The sequence below is a fragment of the Penicillium canescens genome (assembly GCF_028828765.1).
Source record: "Penicillium canescens strain IBT 15451 chromosome Unknown utg000003l_segment0_segment0, whole genome shotgun sequence".
In the NCBI taxonomy this organism is placed as follows: domain Eukaryota; kingdom Fungi; phylum Ascomycota; class Eurotiomycetes; order Eurotiales; family Aspergillaceae; genus Penicillium; species Penicillium canescens.
Genome location: NW_026703965.1, coordinates 3572779 through 3594710, shown reverse-complemented (window position 1 = coordinate 3594710; position 21932 = coordinate 3572779). Strand labels below are relative to the sequence as shown.

The 21932-nt window shown below is 48.3% G+C and overlaps 7 protein-coding genes across 7 annotated transcripts; 4 read left to right on the top strand and 3 right to left on the bottom strand.

Moving 5' to 3' along the window:
• Positions 1–723: 723 nt before the first annotated feature.
• N7446_004810 (glycoside hydrolase family 32 protein) lies at positions 724–2412 on the top strand (the record flags this gene model as incomplete). The annotated part of the gene is made up of 1 exon (XM_058513558.1): positions 724–2412. The coding sequence occupies one exon, from the start codon at positions 724–726 to the stop codon at positions 2410–2412; it is 1689 nt and encodes a 562-aa protein (XP_058374887.1).
• Positions 2413–2720: 308 nt separating this feature from the next.
• On the bottom strand, positions 2721–9608 carry N7446_004809 (type I polyketide synthase; the record flags this gene model as incomplete). Its single annotated transcript, XM_058513557.1, has 5 exons — positions 2721–3527; positions 3581–8301; positions 8363–8482; positions 8535–8821; positions 8896–9608. The coding sequence occupies 5 exons, from the start codon at positions 9606–9608 to the stop codon at positions 2721–2723; spliced, it is 6648 nt and encodes a 2215-aa protein (XP_058374886.1).
• Positions 9609–10382: 774 nt separating this feature from the next.
• On the top strand, positions 10383–11349 carry N7446_004808 (uncharacterized protein; the record flags this gene model as incomplete). Its single annotated transcript, XM_058513556.1, has 5 exons — positions 10383–10424; positions 10479–10497; positions 10555–10632; positions 10687–11127; positions 11183–11349. The coding sequence occupies 5 exons, from the start codon at positions 10383–10385 to the stop codon at positions 11347–11349; spliced, it is 747 nt and encodes a 248-aa protein (XP_058374885.1).
• Positions 11350–11874: 525 nt separating this feature from the next.
• On the top strand, positions 11875–12847 carry N7446_004807 (uncharacterized protein; the record flags this gene model as incomplete). Its single annotated transcript, XM_058513555.1, has 5 exons — positions 11875–11916; positions 11972–11990; positions 12043–12126; positions 12175–12612; positions 12684–12847. The coding sequence occupies 5 exons, from the start codon at positions 11875–11877 to the stop codon at positions 12845–12847; spliced, it is 747 nt and encodes a 248-aa protein (XP_058374884.1).
• A 1099-nt stretch (positions 12848–13946) lies between these two features.
• Positions 13947–15871, top strand: N7446_004806 (uncharacterized protein; the record flags this gene model as incomplete). The annotated part of the gene is made up of 6 exons (XM_058513554.1): positions 13947–14189; positions 14245–14573; positions 14623–15463; positions 15526–15644; positions 15703–15786; positions 15847–15871. 6 exons carry the CDS (start codon positions 13947–13949, stop codon positions 15869–15871), a joined length of 1641 nt encoding a protein of 546 aa, XP_058374883.1.
• Positions 15872–16498: 627 nt separating this feature from the next.
• On the bottom strand, positions 16499–17805 carry N7446_004805 (TauD/TfdA dioxygenase family protein; the record flags this gene model as incomplete). The annotated part of the gene is made up of 4 exons (XM_058513553.1): positions 16499–16633; positions 16690–16823; positions 16873–17605; positions 17668–17805. The coding sequence occupies 4 exons, from the start codon at positions 17803–17805 to the stop codon at positions 16499–16501; spliced, it is 1140 nt and encodes a 379-aa protein (XP_058374882.1).
• A 748-nt stretch (positions 17806–18553) lies between these two features.
• N7446_004804 (uncharacterized protein) lies at positions 18554–19084 on the bottom strand (the record flags this gene model as incomplete). The annotated part of the gene is made up of 1 exon (XM_058513552.1): positions 18554–19084. One exon carries the CDS (start codon positions 19082–19084, stop codon positions 18554–18556), a length of 531 nt encoding a protein of 176 aa, XP_058374881.1.
• Between the last annotated feature and the right edge of the window lie 2848 nt (positions 19085–21932).

Here is a 21932-nt window from a genome sequence, read left to right as displayed (position 1 = left end):
GCTTGACGGTCACAATATATCTCAATTCGTAGAATATGCGACATGTAGTTAGACCACCAACGGATCTTCATATGGGGAATTACGGGGCAAAGTCCGGGTTCCAGCCTTTCCACAATATCCAGACCTTCTTCGCGCACTTCCATGACCGTTGATTGTATCTGACAGATCAAAAAGAACCAATTGAGTGATGTTGAGGTTGAGAATATCGGCGAAACTATTCGCTCCTTGCCAAAAGTCTTGGAATATCTCCGAAGTTTGGCCGGCATTTTAGCGATCAGATCGTAGCCGTCAAGGCTTTCGTATCAATCGACTTATACTCATGTCCTTCATAATTGTTCGTTCGGTGAAATATTAAGTTTTGGAGTTATCATTGGACGAGGAATGCAGTTCAACGGGAAGAATGTGGGAGACAGCTCGGCGAAGAATGAGGAGCAAAACCGAGACTTGATCTTTTTGGAATCTCAGAACTTAGAAATGGCGTCTCTTGTTGCGAACAAGAATTTTTGACTGTGATTGTTTTCCCGATATTCGTGATCGATTGTCGCGAGAATTGACCGAAAAAGGGGAAACGCGTAATCGAGGTGCGATCTTTTGAAGTTATACCGAAATTCCGAGAACGCCAAAACAAGCCTGGATATATTTAGCCACCTCGGTCACTCATCTCTTCATAATCCAATATCTCATGCATTCTGGAAACACCTCTTATTTATCCAATATTGCGAGATGGCATTCAATCGCTTCCGGCCTACATCGCATTTTATCGCTCCTCATTCGTGGATGAACGATCCATGTGGTGCAGTGTGGATACCAGAGACACAGGAATACCGTGTCTGTTATCAATGGAACCCAGGTACTTCCAAAGGCGGGAATAGTGCCTGGGGAATGGCAAAGAGCAAAGATTTAGTCGCATGGCAGGACTGCACTCCGGCTTTGAGAAACGGCACATCCTACGATTCACTAGGCGTTTTTTCTGGGTCAATCGTTTCCAAAATCGTCGAAGGAGAGCGTGTTCTGTACCTTTTCTACACGAGTATCTCATACTTGCCAATCCATTGGTCGCTACCTTACGTCGAGGGGTGCGAGTCCCAGTCTGTTGCATTCTCGACAGATTTCGGGGAAACATGGCACCGTTATCAATACAATCCGCTTCTAGCATCACCGACAGATGGCACAAGGACAACCGGATGGCGGGATCCCTACGTTTCACAGTCGCAGTCTCTTTCCAAGCTGCTGGGGTCAGATGTCGAAACCAACTTCATGATGATCGCGTCGGGCAATCGAAACTTGGGATCCCAGCTTTGCCTGTATCAATCGAATGACCTACTGGGATGGGAGTCTCTGGGAACGGTGCTAAGAGTAAAGAATGGGTCCAAGATCTCACCCACCAGCAATTTGCAATTCGGGAAGAACTTTGAATGTGCTTCATTCTTTAGTCTGGGCCAGCAAGACTATATCGTCGTGGGTGTCGAGGAAGACACTCATAGCGAAAGACACAATGGGCATTATCTCTTGTGGCTTTCCGGCAAATTCACGTTGAAAAACGGCAGCCTCGACTTCGAAATTCAGTCCCACGGATTATTGGACAACGGCATTTTATACGCGGCCCATATCTTTCGTGATCGTGAAAACAGACTACTTCAACTGGGCTGGGCTGACGAAAGTGCAAAAGAGTGTGTCACAGAGTCGCAGGGCTGGGCAGGGTGTCTGGTTCATCCGAGGGAGCTGTTCGAGATTTCCGAGCCTATAACCGATGCTGGAAGAGCGAGCAATAGATGGCTCGTTGACGAAGAATCTGGCACGATGTCGACACTTGGAATCCGCCCAGCACCACAAGTCACGACTCTCAGATCTGGTTATCCCTCAAATTCGCTTCAGGATTTTAGCTCAATCCGAACGAAGACCTTTGAACTAAAAGCTACCTTCACCAACCTCTCCGGCAACGAGAGGTTTGATTTCAATGTTCGAAAATCGCCTGATGACACCGAATTTACGAAGCTCATCTTTGATCTCGCGAAGGGCGTAATGATAGTTGATAGAAGCAAGTCTTCTATCCACGGTCTCGGAGAGTCAACTCCTGACTTCGGGGATCTTGACCTCCTCGATGGAGAAGACCTTGTTGTTCGAATTTTTGTCGATGTTTCTCTGGTCGAGATTTACGTGAACAATCGATTCACGCTCACTTCACGTATTTATCCAAGCCTTGAGACTTCGATATGTGCATCATACAACTTTGGCTCATATCCTGAGTCGGCTGTAGATTTGAGATTCTGGGACAGGCTCAGAGATGCATGGCCAGACAGAATCTCCCCCGGTGATACATTGACAGAGATGGGCGCACATGAAGGGAATGAGCTGCGTGAGCAGGAGCTTGGGAGAAGCGAAAGTATTCTGTGTCGTACTATCGTAGCTTGAAGTTTAAGATGATTGAAGGAAACGTGATTGTATGTATATCAACTTGACGCGACTCAGTGCAATTATGTCTGCTCATATTGTGCAAGTATTAAGGGGGAATTCTGCGGGCAATATCGAATCCCTTCACTAGGTTTGTACAAATGGTCCTTTGTGCTTCTTTTGTCTAAGTCGACAATAATTCGATCGCAGGATTAGAAGTAGAAAAAAACATCAAGATTCCTCGCAGTAAACGCCATCAATGGACTGTACAATCTATATACCGTTTCAAAAAAAAAAAGCCGTAATCCTTCACATCATTCAGTCTGTAATTATTTCTGAGACTTGGTCACAATGACATCAGCAAGTGCCATCAGCGAACCAGTCGACAGGAGCTCCAACACCTGCACATTGGCATTTGCCTCACGGGCAATCCAGTTACGAATCTCAATCGCAACCAAAGAGTCCAAACCAAGCGAAGAAACGGAGATAGTAGGCTCGATATCCTCAAGGGAAAGCACCAAAACTTGGGCCAGCTTGGCTGCCAAAGCCTTGTAACAAACTTGCAGTTTCTCCTCCTTAGATTCGGAGTTGGCGAACTGCACATGGAGCGGCAGAGCGACCTCGGCTGATTCTCCACCGGCCTGAGTCTTGTTGGCTGTGGCCAGGAGACTGAACTTGGCGTCCTGCTCCCAGAAGTGGTCATGAGTGTTAGACTCCAAGCCAGTAATGGCTTGCCCGCCGCATGACTGCGCCAGATCGCCGGTGATGGCCGCAGCCAGAAGTGCCAGCACTTCCGCCTCGGTCATTCCGTCTGTGCCGATGTTCTTTAGTACCTCTTGCTGGCGCTTGGTGTCAACCTCGGCGAGGTAACCCACGTCGCGCACGGCAGTGAGGTCGATTGTTGTGCCAGGGAGACCCTGGCTACGGCGCCACTCCATGAAGCCGTCCAGGAAGACGTTGGCGGCTGCGTAGGCGGCTTGCCCTCGGTTACCGACGACACCGGAAACGGAGGACAGCGCCACGAAGAAGTCGAGAGGAGACTTGGTGAGTGCATCGTGGAGGTTCCATGCACCGTCGACCTTGCTGGCAGTGACAGCCTCGAAGTCTTCGAGGTCCATGTTCTCGAAGAGCATATCCTGAGAAGACGTTAGTAATTTGCAAATAATGAAAATGTAGCAGGTTGACTTACCCGAAGAACCATTGCACCATGGACAACACCGCGAATTGGTGGCATATCCGTCATATCCTTCAACATAGCGTCGACTGACTTGCGAGTACTGACGTCGCAAGCCTTGACGGAGATGTTCGTGCCGCTAGGGGCCAATTCATCCATCAGAGCTTGTACGTTCGCATTGACTGCAGCACTTCGTGACACGAGTACAATGTTGCGGGCACCCTTCTGTGACATCCACTTAGCCATGCTTCGGCCCAGACCACCAGTACCTCCAATCAGAATATAGGTGGCGTCGGCCTTGAGGATGTTAGATCCAGTCTTGGCGACGACTGCATTGACATGATCGCCCTCTTGAGGAATGACCACGATCTTACCCATCGACTTTCCGGTCTGCAAGGCACGGAACGCGGTCTCAATCTCAGAAATGGGGTAAGACGAGAGAGGGAAGATGGAGTGGATGAAGCCATGAGCCATGAGGGAGGAAACGTTGTCCAGCAACTGCTTCATCAACCAAGGCCTGTAGGCCGCGATCTTGGTAAGATCGACAGAGTGGAAGGAGACATTGTACTCGAAAGGCAGCATGTCCAGACGGGTGTTCTTGGTAATATCCGCCTTACCAATTTCAATGAATCTTCCGAAGGGTGCAAGACATTCCCAGGTTTCGCGGAGCAGATCGCCTGCGAGGGAGTTGAGAACGATATCGACACCGCCAGTGACTTCGCGAAGGCTGCGACCGAAGGAAGCATCACGACTGTAGAAGATGTGGTCCTCGCGGATACCGTACTGCGTGATGAGGAACTCCTTCTTCTCTGCGCTTCCAACAGTCACGTAAATATCTGCCTCGGCCATCTGTGCAAGCATGATCGCGGCCTGACCGACACCACCGGCGGCGGCGTGGATCAAAACCTTCTCTCCGGTTCCATTCTTCAGGCGACCAAGCTCATAGAGGGCATAGTATGCGGTACAGAAGACAACGGGCACAGTGGCAGCAACCTCGAGCGAGATGTTTTCGGGGATGGGTGTCGCACTGGTTCCCTTGCAGCGTGCGAATGTAGAGTAACCACCCAGGGGCAGAGCCATGACTCGCTCACCAACCTTCAAGTTGGTGACCTTCTTGCCGATGGAAGAGACAATACCACTGCACTCAATACCGATGTAAGGCTGAGCAAGTTGTCCCATAGTCACGACAATATCCTTGAAATTCAGACCGGTGGCCTTGACTTCGATTTCGATTTCATCATCAGCCAGCGGTTCGACTTCGTCGTCTGCAAAGTACAGAGTATCGAGGGCTCCGTAGCTGCCAATCTCAAGGTGGAAACGGCGACCAGGCTGAACGAATGGCTGAGATGAAAGAGTGGCATCGGCACTAGTCTCATTCTTCACGAAGGAGTTGAGAGCGACGTCATTCGTGACACGAGGAACGAAGAGTTCGCCATTCTCGGTCTTGAACTCGAAGTCCTTGCAAGGCTCAGCGGATGGGTCAGCTGGCCATAAGGCCTTCATGGCAGCCAAGACAGGCCCAGCTGGCTTCTTCAGATCCTCGGCGCTGAGTCCAAGGGTGGCAACCTTGGCAAGGGTTTCGGAACGCAAGCTGCGAGTGAGACCAACGATCATCTGAGAATCAGGAGTGTCGTTGCGGTAGACCCAAATGACGTTAGTAGAGTTGAGAAGAGTCTTCTGGATGTTGGCAAAGTCTGACTCTGTAAGGTCACGCAAGGTCTTGGCTGCAGTGTGTAGGATAATAACATGCTCGCGCTTCTGGTTGGCGTCGATCTCACTCAGCGACGAGATGGAGGTCGACCAGCGAATGGCTTCCTTGGAGATAGCCTCATTCAGGCGCTCAGCAGCAACTTCAGACTTGCCAAATTGGGCGATCAGAAGTTCATCCTTGGACTCATCGTGGTGGCCATTGACTCCGTTGGTGTGGCCATTAGTGTGGCCGTTGGCATGTCCATTGCCGTGTCCATTGGCATGGCCATTGGTTTCCTTAGCCTTAGCCGCCTCCTCGGCAGCCGCACTCTCAATCTCAGCCAAGGACTTCCACTCGAGCTTATAGCAGAGGTCACGGGGACCATTGTCAGCACCTCCGGCGTCGTTGATGGGAGTCATGGTCAGACCCTCCATGTTGATCAAGACCTCACTAGAGTTCGTGGGTGTCACCCACAAGTCGAACTTGGTGGGTTCCGGCTTGGCCAAGTCAGAACCTCCGATACACCAGGCACGGAAGTGGTCACCGGGGGTGGAAGGAATGTTTCCATTGATGACAAGGTTCTTGATCATGGTCGGCATGTAAAGAGTGTCGAGCTCCATACGACCCTTTCCAAGAATAGGCCACACAAGGTGCAGCAGAGCATCCAAAAAGGTAGGATGGATGGTCAAGGGAGCTTCGAAGTTCTTAGGCATAACCGACTTGGTATCGCGAACGTACAGGTCAGCACGCGAGTGATGAGGGTCAGAGAAGCAGTTCTCAAGACCCTGGAATGGAGTCCCATAGCCAGCGCCGACCTCTGCGAGCACCTTGTACAGATTATCGGTGTCAATCTTGTAAGTAGCAGCACCCTTCACCTCGGTGATTTTCTTTCTGAATACCTTCTCTTCGAACTCGACAGAGTTGACCACAGAGTTCTGCTTCTTGTTCTTGTAGTTGGCGCGAGTTCGGACCAGACCTGTGCAGTGCTCTGTCCAAGACCGCTTGGTGTTCCAAGAGCAAATACGGAATTCATCCCAGGCATCTGAGGTACCACGAGTGCCCTCAGTGTAAGGCTTGAGGGTGATGGTAGTCTCGGCATCCACGTCATCGGTCAAGACAAGGGCAGCACCAACGCTCACTTCGCGGAATTCGAACTGAGAGTTCGCGGCAACGGTGCCGTACTTCTCTGAGCGTCTCCGAGCGGCCTCAATTGCCATAGCCAGATAACCAGCAATGGGGTACACGCTCATTCCCTGCATTTTGTGGTCACGGAGCCAAGGAATATCGTCGAGCCGAACAATGTTTCTCCAAGTAGGTTCCAAGTCATTGGAGTAGAATGCCTCGGCACCCAGAACGTCGTTTCGGATTCCATCTCGGAATCTGTGCTTCTCAGTGATACGGGACGTGTGCCAGAACTCCGTCTCGTGCTGCCAGGGGTACCTCGGCAGGTCGCGCAGGAAGGTGCGAGAAGCTGTACCAGTGCGAGGGAAGTTGATCTCGTTGACATTAAGGGTTCCACCACGCACGTATACAGCACCGGCAGCGTCTTGGACAGACTGGGAGGGGTCGGCTTTCCGGAGAACTGTTGGAGCATAGCCGACCTTGGAAGCGACCGACGTGCCAAGTGATTTCAGGGTGTCGAGAATGGGACCCTTGAGCGCGGAATGAGGTCCAACTTCAACGAGCAGGTTGGGCTTGTTCTCGGCGCCACACATCTTGCTGAGGGCATTGGCGAAAAGCACCGACGATGTCAAGTTCTGCACCCAGTAGCTCGGGCCAAGGTCGGTCGCCTGGCCAATTTCACCGGTCACAGAAGAGAAGAAGGTAGCAGTGGCAGTGTCCGATGGCTGTACTGACTCAATGGCGGACAAGTACGCCTCACTGACGTTCTTCATGTGGTCAGAATGGTAAGCGACGTCAATCATGAGCTTACGGTTGAAGATCTTCTTCTCTTCGAGGATGAGTTGCAGCTCCTCAATAGCCGGGACATCACCAGAGATAGTGACACTGGAAGGGCTGTTGACACAGGCCACAGTAGCGTATCCAGCGGAGAGGGTCTTCAGCATCGGCTTAATGTCTTCCACACTGGAGCCAACGGCCATCATAGTACCCTTGAGGTCGGGGTAGGTGCTCTTCAACAACTCGGTCATTTGGCCACGGCGGTACGCAAGGGTCATGGCACCCTCAAGGTCGAAAATGCCAGCAGCGTACGCGGCGCCAATTTCACCGGAACTGTGACCAACGACGGAGCTCGGACGGATATCCCAGGAGCGAAGCAAGTCAACAAGGGCAACCTGCAGAGCAGTGCATGCCGGTTGACTCAGGTAAGGCGTGTTGATCCGGGAGCTTTCCACATCCTTCTGCAGCTCCTCGAGAAGTGAGAAGTCAGCACCCAAGTCCTGAGACAGGCATTTGTCGGCGCGCTCTACGGCAGAGGCAAAGACAGGGTATTCATCCATCAGAGGCATACCCATCTGAGCCCACTGGGCTCCCTGTCCAGTGAAAACAAATGCGACCGAAGGACCATCACCTCCGACCACACGGGCTGGGTTGATCTTCATCTGCGCAAGTTGAACACCAGCATCGTTGAGCGACGTAGCGGACAGAGCGATACGGAATGGAAGGTGAGAGAACTTGCTTCCAACTGTATAGGCGAAGTTGCTAAACAAGGTGTTTTCGAAGACCTCGGGACGTTGCTCAAAGTAGATACCGTAGTCACGGCTTCTCTGGCGCAGAGCTTCTCGGTCATTTGCTGAGATCAAAATCAGACGGCGCTTGCCTTCTTTTTCCTTGAATGTCTCTTCTGGCGCCGTCTGCGAAGGTCCCTTTTGCAATACAACATGTGCGTTCGTACCACCGAAGCCGTAGTTGGAAATACTGATATATTTCTTGCCACGGGGCCACGGGCGCGTCGAGTTCACGACCTTCATGTTCCACTCCGCTAACGGGATCTTGGGGTTGGGCTTCTTGTATTCGGCATTGGGGAGTAGAAGCCCACTATCGAGCATCATGGCGGACTTGATGACAGAAACAATACCACTGGCACCTGTTAAATGGGAGATTTACAGTTAGCAATAAAGAGAAAAGAAGAAAGGAGTCTTGTTTACCTTCAAGGTGGCCAACATTGGTCTTGACTGATCCTATATAAAGCGGGTTTCTCGCGTTTCGGTTCTCTCCAAGTACTGCATGAATAGCAGTTGCCTCGATGGGATCTCCGGCCGCGGTACCTAGACAATATTAGCTTACTTGGGCTTTCAGTGAGGATTTTTAGTGACATACCTGTGCCGTGGGCTTCGACGTAGCCACAGTCTGCTGGGTTCAAGTTCGCTTCCTTATACACCCGGCGGATCAAATCCTCTTGGGACTGGCCATTTGGTAGGGTAATTCCCTTAGTTCTTCCGTCTTGGTTTACACCAGAATGAGTAACCACAGCACGGATGGGATCGCGATCGCGGATCGCAGCAGAGAGAGTCTTAAGCATAATTACACCGGCACCCTCGCCACGGGCAAATCCGGATTTTCCTCTCTCTTCAAAAGCGTATGTTCTTCCCTCTTCGCTGAGCAATCTGTGGAAATGTGAAGGTCAACGACTGCCGGGTACAAAGAGGTGAACGATCACCATTGGAGACGAAGGACTCACTGCTGCATAGACATGGAAATGGAGTTTTCAGGATTCAGAAGCAAGTGGCAACCACCGACAAGGGCCTCGGTAGATTCTCCGTTCCTCAGACTCTGCACAGCAGTGTGTAAGGCAACGAGAGAAGACGAACAGGCCGTATCCACTGTCAAACTAGGGCCCTTTAGGTCGAACATGTATGAAATTCGATTAGCCTTGAGACCAGGGGCACACCCTGTGGCTTGGAACATGGGAGTCGTCTCAGTATCGCGCATGTTGTTAGATTCGTAATCCGCAAAGTTTCCTCCCATAAAAACACCGACACTACGTCCGGCCATATATTCTCTGGGAATACCGGCGCTCTCCATTGCTTCATATGCACATTCCAGCAAGAAGCGGTGTTGTGGGTCCATGGCAACGGCCTCCTGGGCACTAACGTTAAAGAAAGGTGCGTCAAATCGTGAAACGTCACCAACGAAGTAGCCACCTGTTTGATTGGAGGTGCCTGCTTTCGAAGGGTTCGGGTGGTGGTAGGCTTCTGGTGACCACCGTTCTTTGGGGATGGGACACCAGCCGCTTCGCCCTCTTGTGCATAGTTCCCATAGATCACTTGGGGAAGAGACCTGACCAGGAAGTCGGCAGGAGTATCCAATAATCGCAATGGGCTCCAGAGCCGGGGACTCTCCCGGAGACTGTGGCCCATTGGCGCCTGCTGTAGTGTTCATAGCTGGGGACATCTTTCTGGGTGTGTTCAAAAGGAGTGAATAGTGATAGTAAGGATGGGCAAGTATTAAGGACTGCTATATGCCAGTCTGGAGCCCAGCGCGAAAGGAAGGAGGGAATGGAATGCAAAGGAGATGAAGGAACACAGAAGACAAAAAGGAGAAAAGAAAAAGATGTAGAGAATAAGGATAGACCAGTTCACACGTGTAAATTCTTCTCTGTAAAAGGCAGAGAGCAGACGGCCCACTTGGTGAAAGAAAAGCAGGACGATCGGCAATTTTAAATCACAGACGGGGCTATCTGACAACTAAGAATACAAATACAGACGGCATTGGGTAAGAATGTCCAAGTTCTGCCTCGTACATATACAAAGTCTCCAGATTAGGGGTTGGCCCAAGGCCAACAGGAGTTTGGCAAACCTTTCCGTAGTGGGGAGCTATGCACCTATTTCAATTTTCGGGATTGATAAATCCAATCAAGTTAACGCAATACTTAGACTTTATGGCTTCTTTGTAAAAAAATGGGGACTTGATCTATGGGTCTTGTTCCTGCATCTGATTTGATTATGTGTGGATCAACTAAAGTGTGGCGGTCTGCCGATCGCATCGCCTCAGAGAAATAGCCTATGGATCATATACGCCGATCGAAGGCATTCGGGCTCAGGGATCGGCAAAGCTCCCCCAACATTTTATTAAATATTTTCAGCTCCGTAGCGTTTGCCATCGACTTATTACCTTCGACCCTGTTCAATTCATCCTCTCATCATTAGTATACGGCGGTTTTTGATCATGCATTTCCTATGTCTTCACGGTGCCATTGGCAACACTGATGTGAGTGCGCAAAATTGAGCGTGCAAAATTGGAGTCGTGCTAACAAACACGCAGAATATCACCATTCAGCTAGGTAATTAGCGCCCGAAAAATTGGTCATATGGTTGTTGACAGGGAACTCTACAATCAGCACCACTACAGAAGGATTTGGGTTCAGACGCAACTTTTCACTATATCAACGGACCCCTGCCTTTTATCCCTCCACCAGGTAAAATTTGCCCCCTGGATAGAGGCGTGTTCTGAGGCCTAACCAACGCTACAGGATTTGAGGAATACTTCGGAGTCGGACCGCATTATCGGTGGGCTGACGATGGCCAAGCGCCAGAAGATTCGTGGATTATGCGCATTCGCGGCAATGCAGCTCCCAGCGACAATACAAACAACGAGGATGCGATGAGAGGGTTACTTGGAGAAGGGTCTTGTAAGAACCACCCCGAGCTCATGAAATACATCTACGATGCACTAGAGCGGAATCCCGAGATCAGTGGAATTATCGCATACAGCGAAGGAGCTATGGCTGCTTCCACTTTCATTTTGGATGAAGAACGCCGGCATCGCGAGGAAGGTCGGGAGCGCCAGATCAAATGCGCCATGTTCGTCGGTGGCTGGCCTGCCATGAGACCGAACAGCGGATTCATTCTCGCAGACGATGGAGGAGAGGAAATGATCGACATTCCCACTCTCCATGTTGTGGGTGCAAATGGTAATAAATGATGCCTCCCCTATCTTTTTGACACTTGGCTGATCTATCTATGCAGATCCCTTCCGATACGGCTCTGAAGCCCTTTACGACATCTGCGACCCTGACACTGCCGAATATTTCGATATGGGTAAAGGACATGTCATTCCACGGTCTGGCTTAGTGATCGGAGAATTGAGCAATGCCCTTCGGGGATTGGTCAAGAAGACAGAACCGGAAGAGTAAGGAGTAAGGGTCGGGGGATCGTATCGCAAGATCGTACCTTTTTATGTATTATTACGTCGGTGGTGGGTCGGATCGGCTGCTGAGGAACGAGTGATCGAGTCCTAATTTCAATCGCGCACTATCGGTAGTGTCTCGGCTTATCACCGGGTTCGAGATCTGCAGCGCTAGAATGTAATTGTTGTACTTTACTTGAACCTCCACTAAAAAGTGGAACGTTAGGTTTATGGCCCAAAGCTGAAAACTTTCCTAGGCATCTCGTACTCAGGGGTCCCGATCGTCCATTGTGGAGATAACTAGTGAAGTATCCAAATTAATTGGATGTTATGATTTTGTTGACTGTAAACGGAGTACACATGAGCTCCATACTATACGTGTTTCATTTGAGCGCGGGAACAAATCGTTTAAAATGGCAGGGATCATCGAGAGCTGTTTCCACGACCCAGATAGGACTGTGGAATTGCTCTCTGTCACTGTTTGCTTTTCCTTCTCTCCAACTCTTCAACCAAAGGCATTTCAGCTTTCAAAATGCGTTTCTTGTGTCTTCACGGTTCACTGAGCAGTGGCTCTGTAAGTGAATATCGTCCCTGAAGTGGGGTCACCGGGATTATACTGATTGTCGCAGACTTTCGACGCGCAGCTAGGTACCGTTGAATTGCTGATGGAGAAGTTCTCATACACTGACTCGTGAAATAGGGCCGTTGCAACAAAATTTGGCTGCCGACAACGCAGCTTCATTTTATTTTATTAATGCGCAGCTATACGGCACGGCCCCCGAAGGTGTGATACACTCGCGATGATTGAATTGAAGCGATCTAATAGAGGCAGGAAATGAGGGATTTTTTGGACCCAAGCCACACTACCGCTGGCTTGACTACCAGGGTGTTGAAACAGAAGCACTACACCAATCAGTACGCGGCGCGCGAGGCAACTCAGATGCTCCCGCAGAAGAGCTTCTCAGTGAGATGATGCCCGTTAATCTCACCTGGGCCAACCATAAAGATATTATGGAGTATCTCGACAAGAACCTTGAGGAGAATCCTGATATTGAGGGCATCTGTGGATACAGTGAAGGAGCCTCTATGGCAGCGACGTACATCTTGCATGAGCAAAAGATGGAGCAGGAGCACGGCCGCCCTCGGCGAATTAAGTGTGGTATTTTCTTCACGGGCCTGCCCCCAATCGACGAAAAGAAAGGATACATCTTCGCTGATCAGCGAGAGGAGATGGTTGATATCCAATCGATCCATGTCATTGGCGCGGCTGGTACGTGTTGTCTTTTATGCAAGAAAAAAGAGCTCTCGACGGTTGGCTAATTGTTACGTTTTTATGGATAGACCCTTTCCGTTGCGGCGCCGACTCGCTATACAACGTCTGTGACCCCGATACGGCCCAATTCTTCGATACTGGCAAGGGGCACACTGTTCCGCGCTCAGGACCTATCATCACTGAGCTTGGAGATGCGATTCGAGAAATGATCCAGAGGGCCAAAGAAGAATGAAAGACTAGCCTGATAGGAGATAGATTGATCGGTGTCACAGAAGTAACAGTTGCGCGGTCATTGAATATAAATTACCTCTCTATCGATAATGTAGTCGTATATTCAAAATAACCTTATCGCCAACCAACTTGGCGTACTGGTCGTGTACTAACGAATTGTTGGGTGTCTGAGGTATCCACAACTAGACTACAATCATATCTCCCCATTACTCCACGTTCTGCTCTCAGCAACTCGAAAGAAATTATCTCTCAGGTACTAATCAAATTTTAAATCGATGTATCCAGGTCTGAGAACCAATGTCAGATACGTAAAATTTGATTGCGGTATTCAGGTGATCCCTTGTATTATACACTTTTAAGTAAATGTGGGTTTCTAACCCAAACAGAATCAAAACCCGAACATGGGCGAAAACCCACCATTGAATCGAAAGACTAATGAATGACAGGCCCCACTCAAATTTCCTTGGTTTTGTGCAACAAATTTCGGGGATTTTGAAGGATTGCAAAAAAAAAAAAAAGGCAATCTTGGGCTTGGCGATCGAGTGGTTTCATTGCCGATGATGGGAGTCTTAAAGCCGGCGACCCACCCCTGCAGCTAGTCAGAAAAGTAAGAACGCTCCGAGAAAATACAATGGCTGCTGTCACGGCTTATTCGACGAGGCGTTGATTTCTAGAAGTCTAATTTCAAACATGTGATCTAAGGATCTAAGGATCGACATAGGCCTCTTTGGAACCCATTGCAAACCTACAATATATGCAAACTTGCGACGGGTTTAAAAGTTCTGACATGCCGCCATAATTATAATATAAGCTCTAGCGCCGTTTTCCTACTTATTTATCCTCGCTTAGCCTCCCGCTATGAAGAGGTGCATTGGGCTTGGACCATAACCCCCGCGATGGCCTCATTTATGGCTGTAGGCACAACATCTCGTCACCACGAGTCTTCACTGACCAGAATTGCGTGACCGGTTTAAATTATTCTTGCGCTTTGTTCCGGAGTATAAAAGCACTAAAACTATACTAATCTTTCAAGATGCGTGCCTAGATCAACTAACCCCCACGAGATATACTGCATTGCCCTTTTCTTTCAATCACTGAACATGGCAAATGAAGATGTGAAGACTGTGCAGATATCTGCCAGTCTGAAAGACTCGCCGGGTACTAGTATCGGGGATGACTCGGATAGGGAACGACAGCAGAGCCACTCAAACAAAGCGGAAGGCACATTCGAGGCTGCAGACAATCATCACCTCTTCAGGCCTATTGACAGCTACGAGGGACTTCATCGCTGGGATCCGGATTTTCAATGGACAGAGCAGGAAGAAAAGAAGATCGTTAGGAAGGTTAGTGATTTCTCTTTCAAATCAGGCACAGACGCTCAGACAGAAATTTGAACAGATTGACCTCCGTGTTTGCACCTTTGCCTGCGTGACATTCTTTGCATTACAGCTTGATCGAGGAAACATCGGCCAAGCACTGTCAAGTACATTGCTCAAGGATCTGGAGATGACAAGTAATGATTACAACTTGGGTCAAACTATATTTCTTGTCTGCTTCTTACTGGCCGAGATGCCCTCGCAATTGATCTCCAAGAGACTGGGCCCCGATCGCTGGATTCCGATTCAAATGATCTCTTGGAGTTTGGTTGCAGCCTGTCAGGCTTTTTTGCAAGGACGCGCATCATATCTGGCCCTTCGGGCCCTGCTAGGACTTTTGGAGGGTGGCTTGTGAGCGGCCAAGTTCAAATGATGTGAGATTTTGACTAATGATGTCCAGCATACCCGACACTGTCCTCTTCTTGTCTTTCTTCTATAAGTCCAATGAGCTGCCCAAACGATTGACCTGCTTCTGGATCTCCCTAATAGTTGCTGGGATTATCGGCGCATTCCTGGCTTTCGGCTTTCTCCATATTACCGACTCTCATGGTGGGGGTTCATGGCGATACCTATTCGCATATGAAGGCCTTATAACGGGCATCATTGGAATTATCGCCGTACTCTGGATGCCCGCATCGCCGGTACAAACGAAGGGAGGATTCCGTGGCAAAAACGGATGGTTCAATGAACATGAAGAAAAGATCATTGTGAATCGAGTTATCCGAGATGATCCTAGCAAGGGTACTATGCATAATCGCCAAGCAATCACACCACAGCTTATGTGGGCGTCGTTGAAGGACTTCCATATGTGGCCACTTTACATTATTGGGCTGATCTGGATGATTCCCTCTGGGCCAGCGACTAACTACCTCACGTTACAATTACGATCGCAAGGATTCACGACTTTCCAGACTAATTTATTGGTTATTCCCTCGGCCGTCGTTGGGATCATCACTATAATAGCCATTACTTGGCTGGCAGAGCGTACAAACCAACGCCTACTGTGCGGTGCAGTGATGGGAGTGTGGAACTTGATTTTGTTAATTGCATTAGAGGTGCTTCCACAAAAAAGCATGCCCTGGCCTAGATGGACTATCCTCACTCTGCTTGTCGGAGGACCCAGTATTCACCCTGTTCTGGTGGCTTTGACCTCACGAAATGCTGGGTCTGTACGGACTCGTACTGTGGCTTCTGCATTGTACAATATGACGGTGCAAATCTCCAGCATTGTCAGCGCTAATGTCAGTTTCCAATTATTAACTGACTTTGTCGATTGCCTGGTGATGCTGACAATCACAAACAGGTCTATCAAGCAAAAGACGAACCATATTACAGGCATGGGAACAAGGTTTTGATCGCACTAGCGGTGTCTGGTATTGTCCTTTTCATTGCTGCAAAGTTCTATTATGATTGGCGTAACAAGTAAGTATACATATCCTCCTGTGGTCTGTAAAGGCGAACCCTACTAACACATATCCAGACAAAATGCAGCCCAATGGAACGCTATGACAAGCGAAGAAAGAGAGCTTTACCTACGCGAAAATCCAGTGTTGACTAACAAGAGGTATGCGGACATGGAAAATTACATTTGTACCCAGTACTGACGAGCTAACAATTAATGCAGAATTGATTTCCGGTTTGCTCTTTGAAGTCTGCTCACTGCTCGGGTAATTCCTACTGTGATGTACGTATATATTTCGACTGGGGTGGAAACAACACTGTACATAGTCAACTTACAATCCACATGTCTAGCAGTCTACATTACCCGGGGCATGCTAAATATATATATCCATTCGAATTCAGTCAAGACTTTCGGAACAAGAATTTATTTATCCGAGGTTGGCTTCATAGGATGCACATGCGACCGTGTTTAGCGAAATGGGTTTAGCCACCCAGCTGGTGACAAGGTGATGGATGTAGCTTGTAGGCTCGTTTTTAATTGAACGCCGGTCAAAATTGCAAAATCGTGGCTTAAATGAGACCATTTTCGCCAATATATTTTTGCCGACGATAATCGCGCCAGGTTTGGCACTAATGTTGCAATATTTAGTGAGGGGTTTGTGTACATCAACCGCGCCCACGTAAACTCACACTAGAATATGGCTAGAAAATGTTTCCTCCAGATTTTTATCATGGCAGTAGAATAATCAATTGATAAGCCTAACATTGCAACCTAAAGTCCTCGTTCTCTGCGTAAAATTCTTCGTGTACGATGTTCATTCAATGATCATGTCTCTCTTGTGACTACCCTTATGAATCCTATTAAAACTTGGTGCTCAAACCTTCGCTTGCTCTGCTTCTGCAATGTATGGTGTTTCGTAAGGACGCTCAGCCTGCAGTGTGATACGTGCCAAGTGACGACGCTCACCCGTCACCCAGTCAACGACTGCAGAGTGCGCGGTGATACGGTTCTTTGAATATGTTAGCCTCTGTCATCGCCAGCCAAGTAACAGAGAAATCGACTTACATCCCAAACAACAACAGTCTTTGGGGCCCACCGAATACGAGCCTGGTAGTCGATACCCCGACCGATATGGGCCAACAAGAAGCCTAAGAGAGCATCACTTTCCTCTTTCTTAAGGCCGATAATGCTGCGAGTGACTTTCCGTCGTGTGAGTTCAGGCATTCAACATCTAGAAGGCCAACTTACAGCCAGCATTCACGAAAAGCGCCTTTTCGCCAGTCACAGGATGAGTCCGGACAAGGGGGTGCTCATTCTTCACGGGCTCTCGTCTTACAACCCCTCCGCGGCTCAGACTAAATTCGGCCTGCTCAATCCCAGAATGCACAGCCTTCAACCCATGCAGCCTCTCTTTGAGCGCTGGTGAAAGCCGGTTATAAGCCTCAACCTGGTCCACGAAAACAGTATCGCCGCCGACCTCTGGACCATCCAGAATGTACAAGAACGTCGTCCCAGGTGGCTGCTGCTCGTAAGTGACATCGGAATGCCATGATACGCTGCTATTCTTCCCAGCGAGAAACTGATCAAGTCCCCAGTCATTATTGTGTCGGTGAACCAGATGGATCTCTGGATATCCCTCTGGAGACCCACTAGTGGGATGAATATGATGCCGGCCAAAGTACCCTCCGAACTCAAGCGCTTCGTCAATCGGTAAGCTAGCAAGATCTTGGTCTCTGAAAGCCACAACCTTGCGTTGAGCAACGAGGAGGGCGAGTTGGTCTTTTCCGGCGGAGGTGAGCTTGCTTAACTGGATGCCTGTGACTTCGGAGCCGATCGTTGGTGTGATCTTTTGAATCTTGGATCCTTCGGATAGGAGGTCTTTCAGGGATGTATCTGCATCTTTGCCGTGATCGACATGAGTGAACGGCTCAAGGGGAGGGTATTTCTCGCCATAGTCCCAAGTGGGTAGGTAGGCTGGATACTAAAGTTAGCCTGAGTGAGCTTTCTGTAGAGATATCTATCAACGGGTTAGTCGTGGCGTACACTGGCAGTAGTATTTCCCCCTTCCTCGTCGATAACCCTTCTGACTCGGGCTTTGGGGTTGGAATCGGCTGGTCTAGGGTCGGTCTTAATAGGGACGGTGATCTCTGCAGCGGGAGTTTCGATGATGGATGGCGCCATGTTTGTTCTTTTATTCCTTCAAATTGCAGAAGCTTTGCAACAGGGAGTCCCCTTGGCTCTATCGACTTAAATACACCACTCTCATTTTTGTTCGCGTCATTCGATACTGGAGTCACGTATGAACTTAGATATACATAACCTTTAGGGGCGTAATTTGAGGGCCTTTGACGAATCAATTTGAGCACCAAGCGGGGTAAATGATATTGCACAACTAAAAGAAGTCCATCTGATGGCTTGCGTGCTATATTCAACAATAACACCTTACGAGAGCCGTTGGAGCCTATGTACGCCGAGGCAGATTGATAATGTGAGTATGGCGTCATCCGATATAACAGCCTTACAATAAGAATGAGTGACGAAGAACGTGACAACAACGTGGCATTCAGCTTTCCTGATGGTAGTAGTAACGCAGTGAACGACTCTGCTACGGGAAACGTATCATAAGGTGCTTGACTTCAGCGCAGAACGCTCAGTATCTCCAGATCCGAGTATTCAATCACTCACTGAGCACTTAAGAAGTATGAGACCCGATTGATATCTACTCGACTTGACTCTGAGAGCCATATAAAAACAGCGGCAACTCAGATATAAATTCTCACGCGGCAGAGCGAATATACTACAAAAAGCAACTGATTTAGGCTTTTTAAAGCCTGTCTCTATTTTCTATTTTCTGCATTCTTCTCCGTTAGAGGAATAACCATCACCATTGTCAAAATCAGATCCACAAAGCACACTGGACGTATCCCTTCTACGAGGATGCAAAGCTGCTCCTTGCTCTTAGCCTAGCTCCAAATCTCCAAAACAGCCACATGCCAACGATACCAAAAACGGAAATACTCCCCAAGAGAGTAACACCTTTGCTGACCCCGAGGTCGTCGTACATATAAGTGCTGACAATTATAATAACTGCCGCTGTAGCCGATCGTGTAAAGTCACTTGCTGCAAGGAGTGAGGCGACGAACTCTGGATAAGTAATTGGGAGGTATGTCAATATGGCCTGGAAAACACCGAAGGTGGCACCGGCATGTATCGCAATGCCGAGAGTGGGCACAACCCAATGGATGGATTCTCGCGCCGTCCAGGCAAAGATAAACAAACCAACAGGTGTCAGTACCACGCCTGGGAGAGCAGGGATGAGGTTTTTCTCGTGCAGATTCAAGGAAACCAATTCTTCTTGTGATTCAGTCACCTGACTCTGGTAGAAAACGTAGATGGAAATGGCAACCAGACAGCCTACCACAATGGCTAGGAATGTCAAACTATATGAGATGGCCGACATCTTGTAAATATCTTGGTATACCAGAGGAAACACCTCAAAAAAGGAGTAATAGATAGCGTAAATGAATGAGGCATAGATGCAAATGAATCCTATCGCAGGGTCTTTAACTGCGATTTCTGTTGGCCGAATCAACGATTGGCTGATATGTGTTGACATTTTGATCGGGGTGAGTTCACACTGGGCGATAAGATTCCCATTCCCGGTGACTTTGCGGAGGCGTCGCGCTCGATGCAGAAGAATATTGCTTGACGAGGTCTCGGGAAGAAAGCACATCATAAAAAAAACGGATCCACCCATTATGGCAATTTGCCATAGTGGCCAGTGCCAATTTAGCTTTTCAACAGCCTTGCTGCCAAGTAGAGGTCCTACTGCTGGACCGCAATAAATGCAGGCTACCCAGATAGCAATGCCATAAGGGGCAGCCGAAGGGGAATAAATATCGTGGATAGTTGCGCCACCTGTGGCTAGACATGGACTTCCGAAGAAGCCTTGAAAGAATCGAAGCACAACAATTGCAGGGAAATTGTCGAGCACTGCTAGACAGATAGAGATGATAACGAATATTGCAAACGATATGATATAAGGCGGGTTCCGTCCGATCGAGGGTATTTCGCTCAGTGGGGAAAACAGCAATGGACCGATACCATCTAGAAACGTCATACAGTGTGAGATAGATGTCCTAAAGTTGTGTCGAAAGTAGCTTCAGATTACTCACATCCCACGACATAAAGTGCCAGTACAAGAGACACCGTGACCCTTGAGTGCCCGAATTGGGCCATCATTGCTTCATAGCTAGGTATAAATATCGAAGAGCCACAGTACACAACGAAAGAGTATAGTCTGTCACAGTCAGTTTAACTTCTCAAACTTGTGCTGTGGACAAGAAACGACGCACGATATCACACCGGCCACCCATGCTTTAAGAATTGTGGGCCAGTTTTGTGGATTTTCAGCATCATCTGGCCCAGACCAAGATATGATAATACGGTCAGAAAATTTCGGGCTATCAATAAGTGGAGTTTAGATATGGCACGCATCAAGTTAGGTTCGAAGACTCACTCGATCTCTTTGAGGCTATCAGCGCGTTCAATTTCTCCTGATGAAAGCCACGGTTTTTGACCAAAAACAAATCGGGATATTTCTCCCAAAGGTGTTTTGCTGATCCACTGAAATGATGCTTCCATGCTGGATTTAAAATTCCGCGATTAGAAGCAGGGTACAGCTCAAATGTGAAATTGTAGGTTAATGGCAGAAGCAAAGGTGAAGAAGACTACAGATGTCTTGGAATAATATCTAATATAAACCATACTAATCAGTAATATCTAATCAAGTTTCTAAGAAGTTCCGAAGGTGTTGGCTAAGGTAGTCGCGACGCATACCATCATTATGCAGGGCTACGTCACGTCATACTTCAGGCTGCACATCATGGCCCTTGCTAGTCAAACAAGCAGATTGATATTCTCAGCCTACATTTTTGTCACACGTTGCTTATCAAAAGGGGATTCCAGGTCAAATCGGATGTCACACAATTGGGATTGACGAAAGTGGTGATCTGCGCATGAAGGTTCAAGTTTTCGTAGGCTTCTTATCATGGATCTTCCAAGCTTGCCTCCAATTAATCATATGCATATTGGCTGGACAGTACCATTCCCATATTACGAAATAACGGGGCGCATTCAATGGGCTTTGAGACCAATTTTTCTTACCTTTTATACTTGTTCTGCGGTATAATACATCCCAATACTCAGTCTAGTACATACGACCACAGGGTGTGGAGAACAGGGCTTCCCGTCCGCTCAGCCGTACTTAAGCCACACGCCGGTAAGTTAGTAGTTAGGTGGGTGACCACTAGCGAATCCTTACTGTTGTATGTTTTTTTTTTACCTTGGGGGCGCTTTCTTTTTTGCCTTCATCCACTCTTGCAATATTACTTCTCTACCTACCCATGAGAAGATTTTACGGAAAAAGCATTGTGTTTACGAACATTAATACTTATTAAACCGAGATATCTCGAACAGAGGACGATGTATATCCGCGAAACTCTATTCGGGAGTATGATACCTCGCGGTCGTCATTGAGAGTCTTACCACTTACCCAAAGAAGGTGAAGTCTTGTCAACGAGGATCTATTCGATGCACTCTCACTTTGTTAAACACATAAATTATTCTTGGTCCGCAACCTGTGTCGCATTCTTTGTGCAAGTGACACTAGCACTATACAGCATCCAGATTCTTCGACAGGACTTCTACTTACATTTGGTATTGCATGATCAATCAATCTGCTCTAGGGCCTGAAGGTCCGCCTTCTATCACATGATCGTGATTATTCTCGATCAGACTGGCAGAGTACGAGGTATTGCATGAGCCACCGTCTCCTGCAGACCCTCACTCTCAGCTGAGTGCCTAAATTGACACACAGGTGCTCAGCCCAATGGAGGCCAAGGGTGGCGGATACCTCGTCCGTTGCTTATTGATGCCTCATATAGCGTGGGGCTGTCGTGGTTATGGTGGATGCAAGATGATTTTACTTTTCTCACTTATGACGCCTATTGCATACTTTTATCGGACCCCAATCTCGATATAAGATTTAGCTACACACTGGTTGAACACTGGTTCTCAACATTGATGCAAACAAATATAACAATATTTTAGGCATTGATAAGCGTCAGTATATTTCAAAATGATTATTGCAAAGGGTTTAATGGTTAATTCTTTTGTACTGGATAAGTCCCTTGATGGTTATCTTACACGTGCAAGCCAAGAATTCGTGTTCGTATATAGTCTTCTTGCTCTGAGTATCGCGGCAATAATGTCAAAAAGTACAAATGTCAGATTTGCCAAGCAGGGCC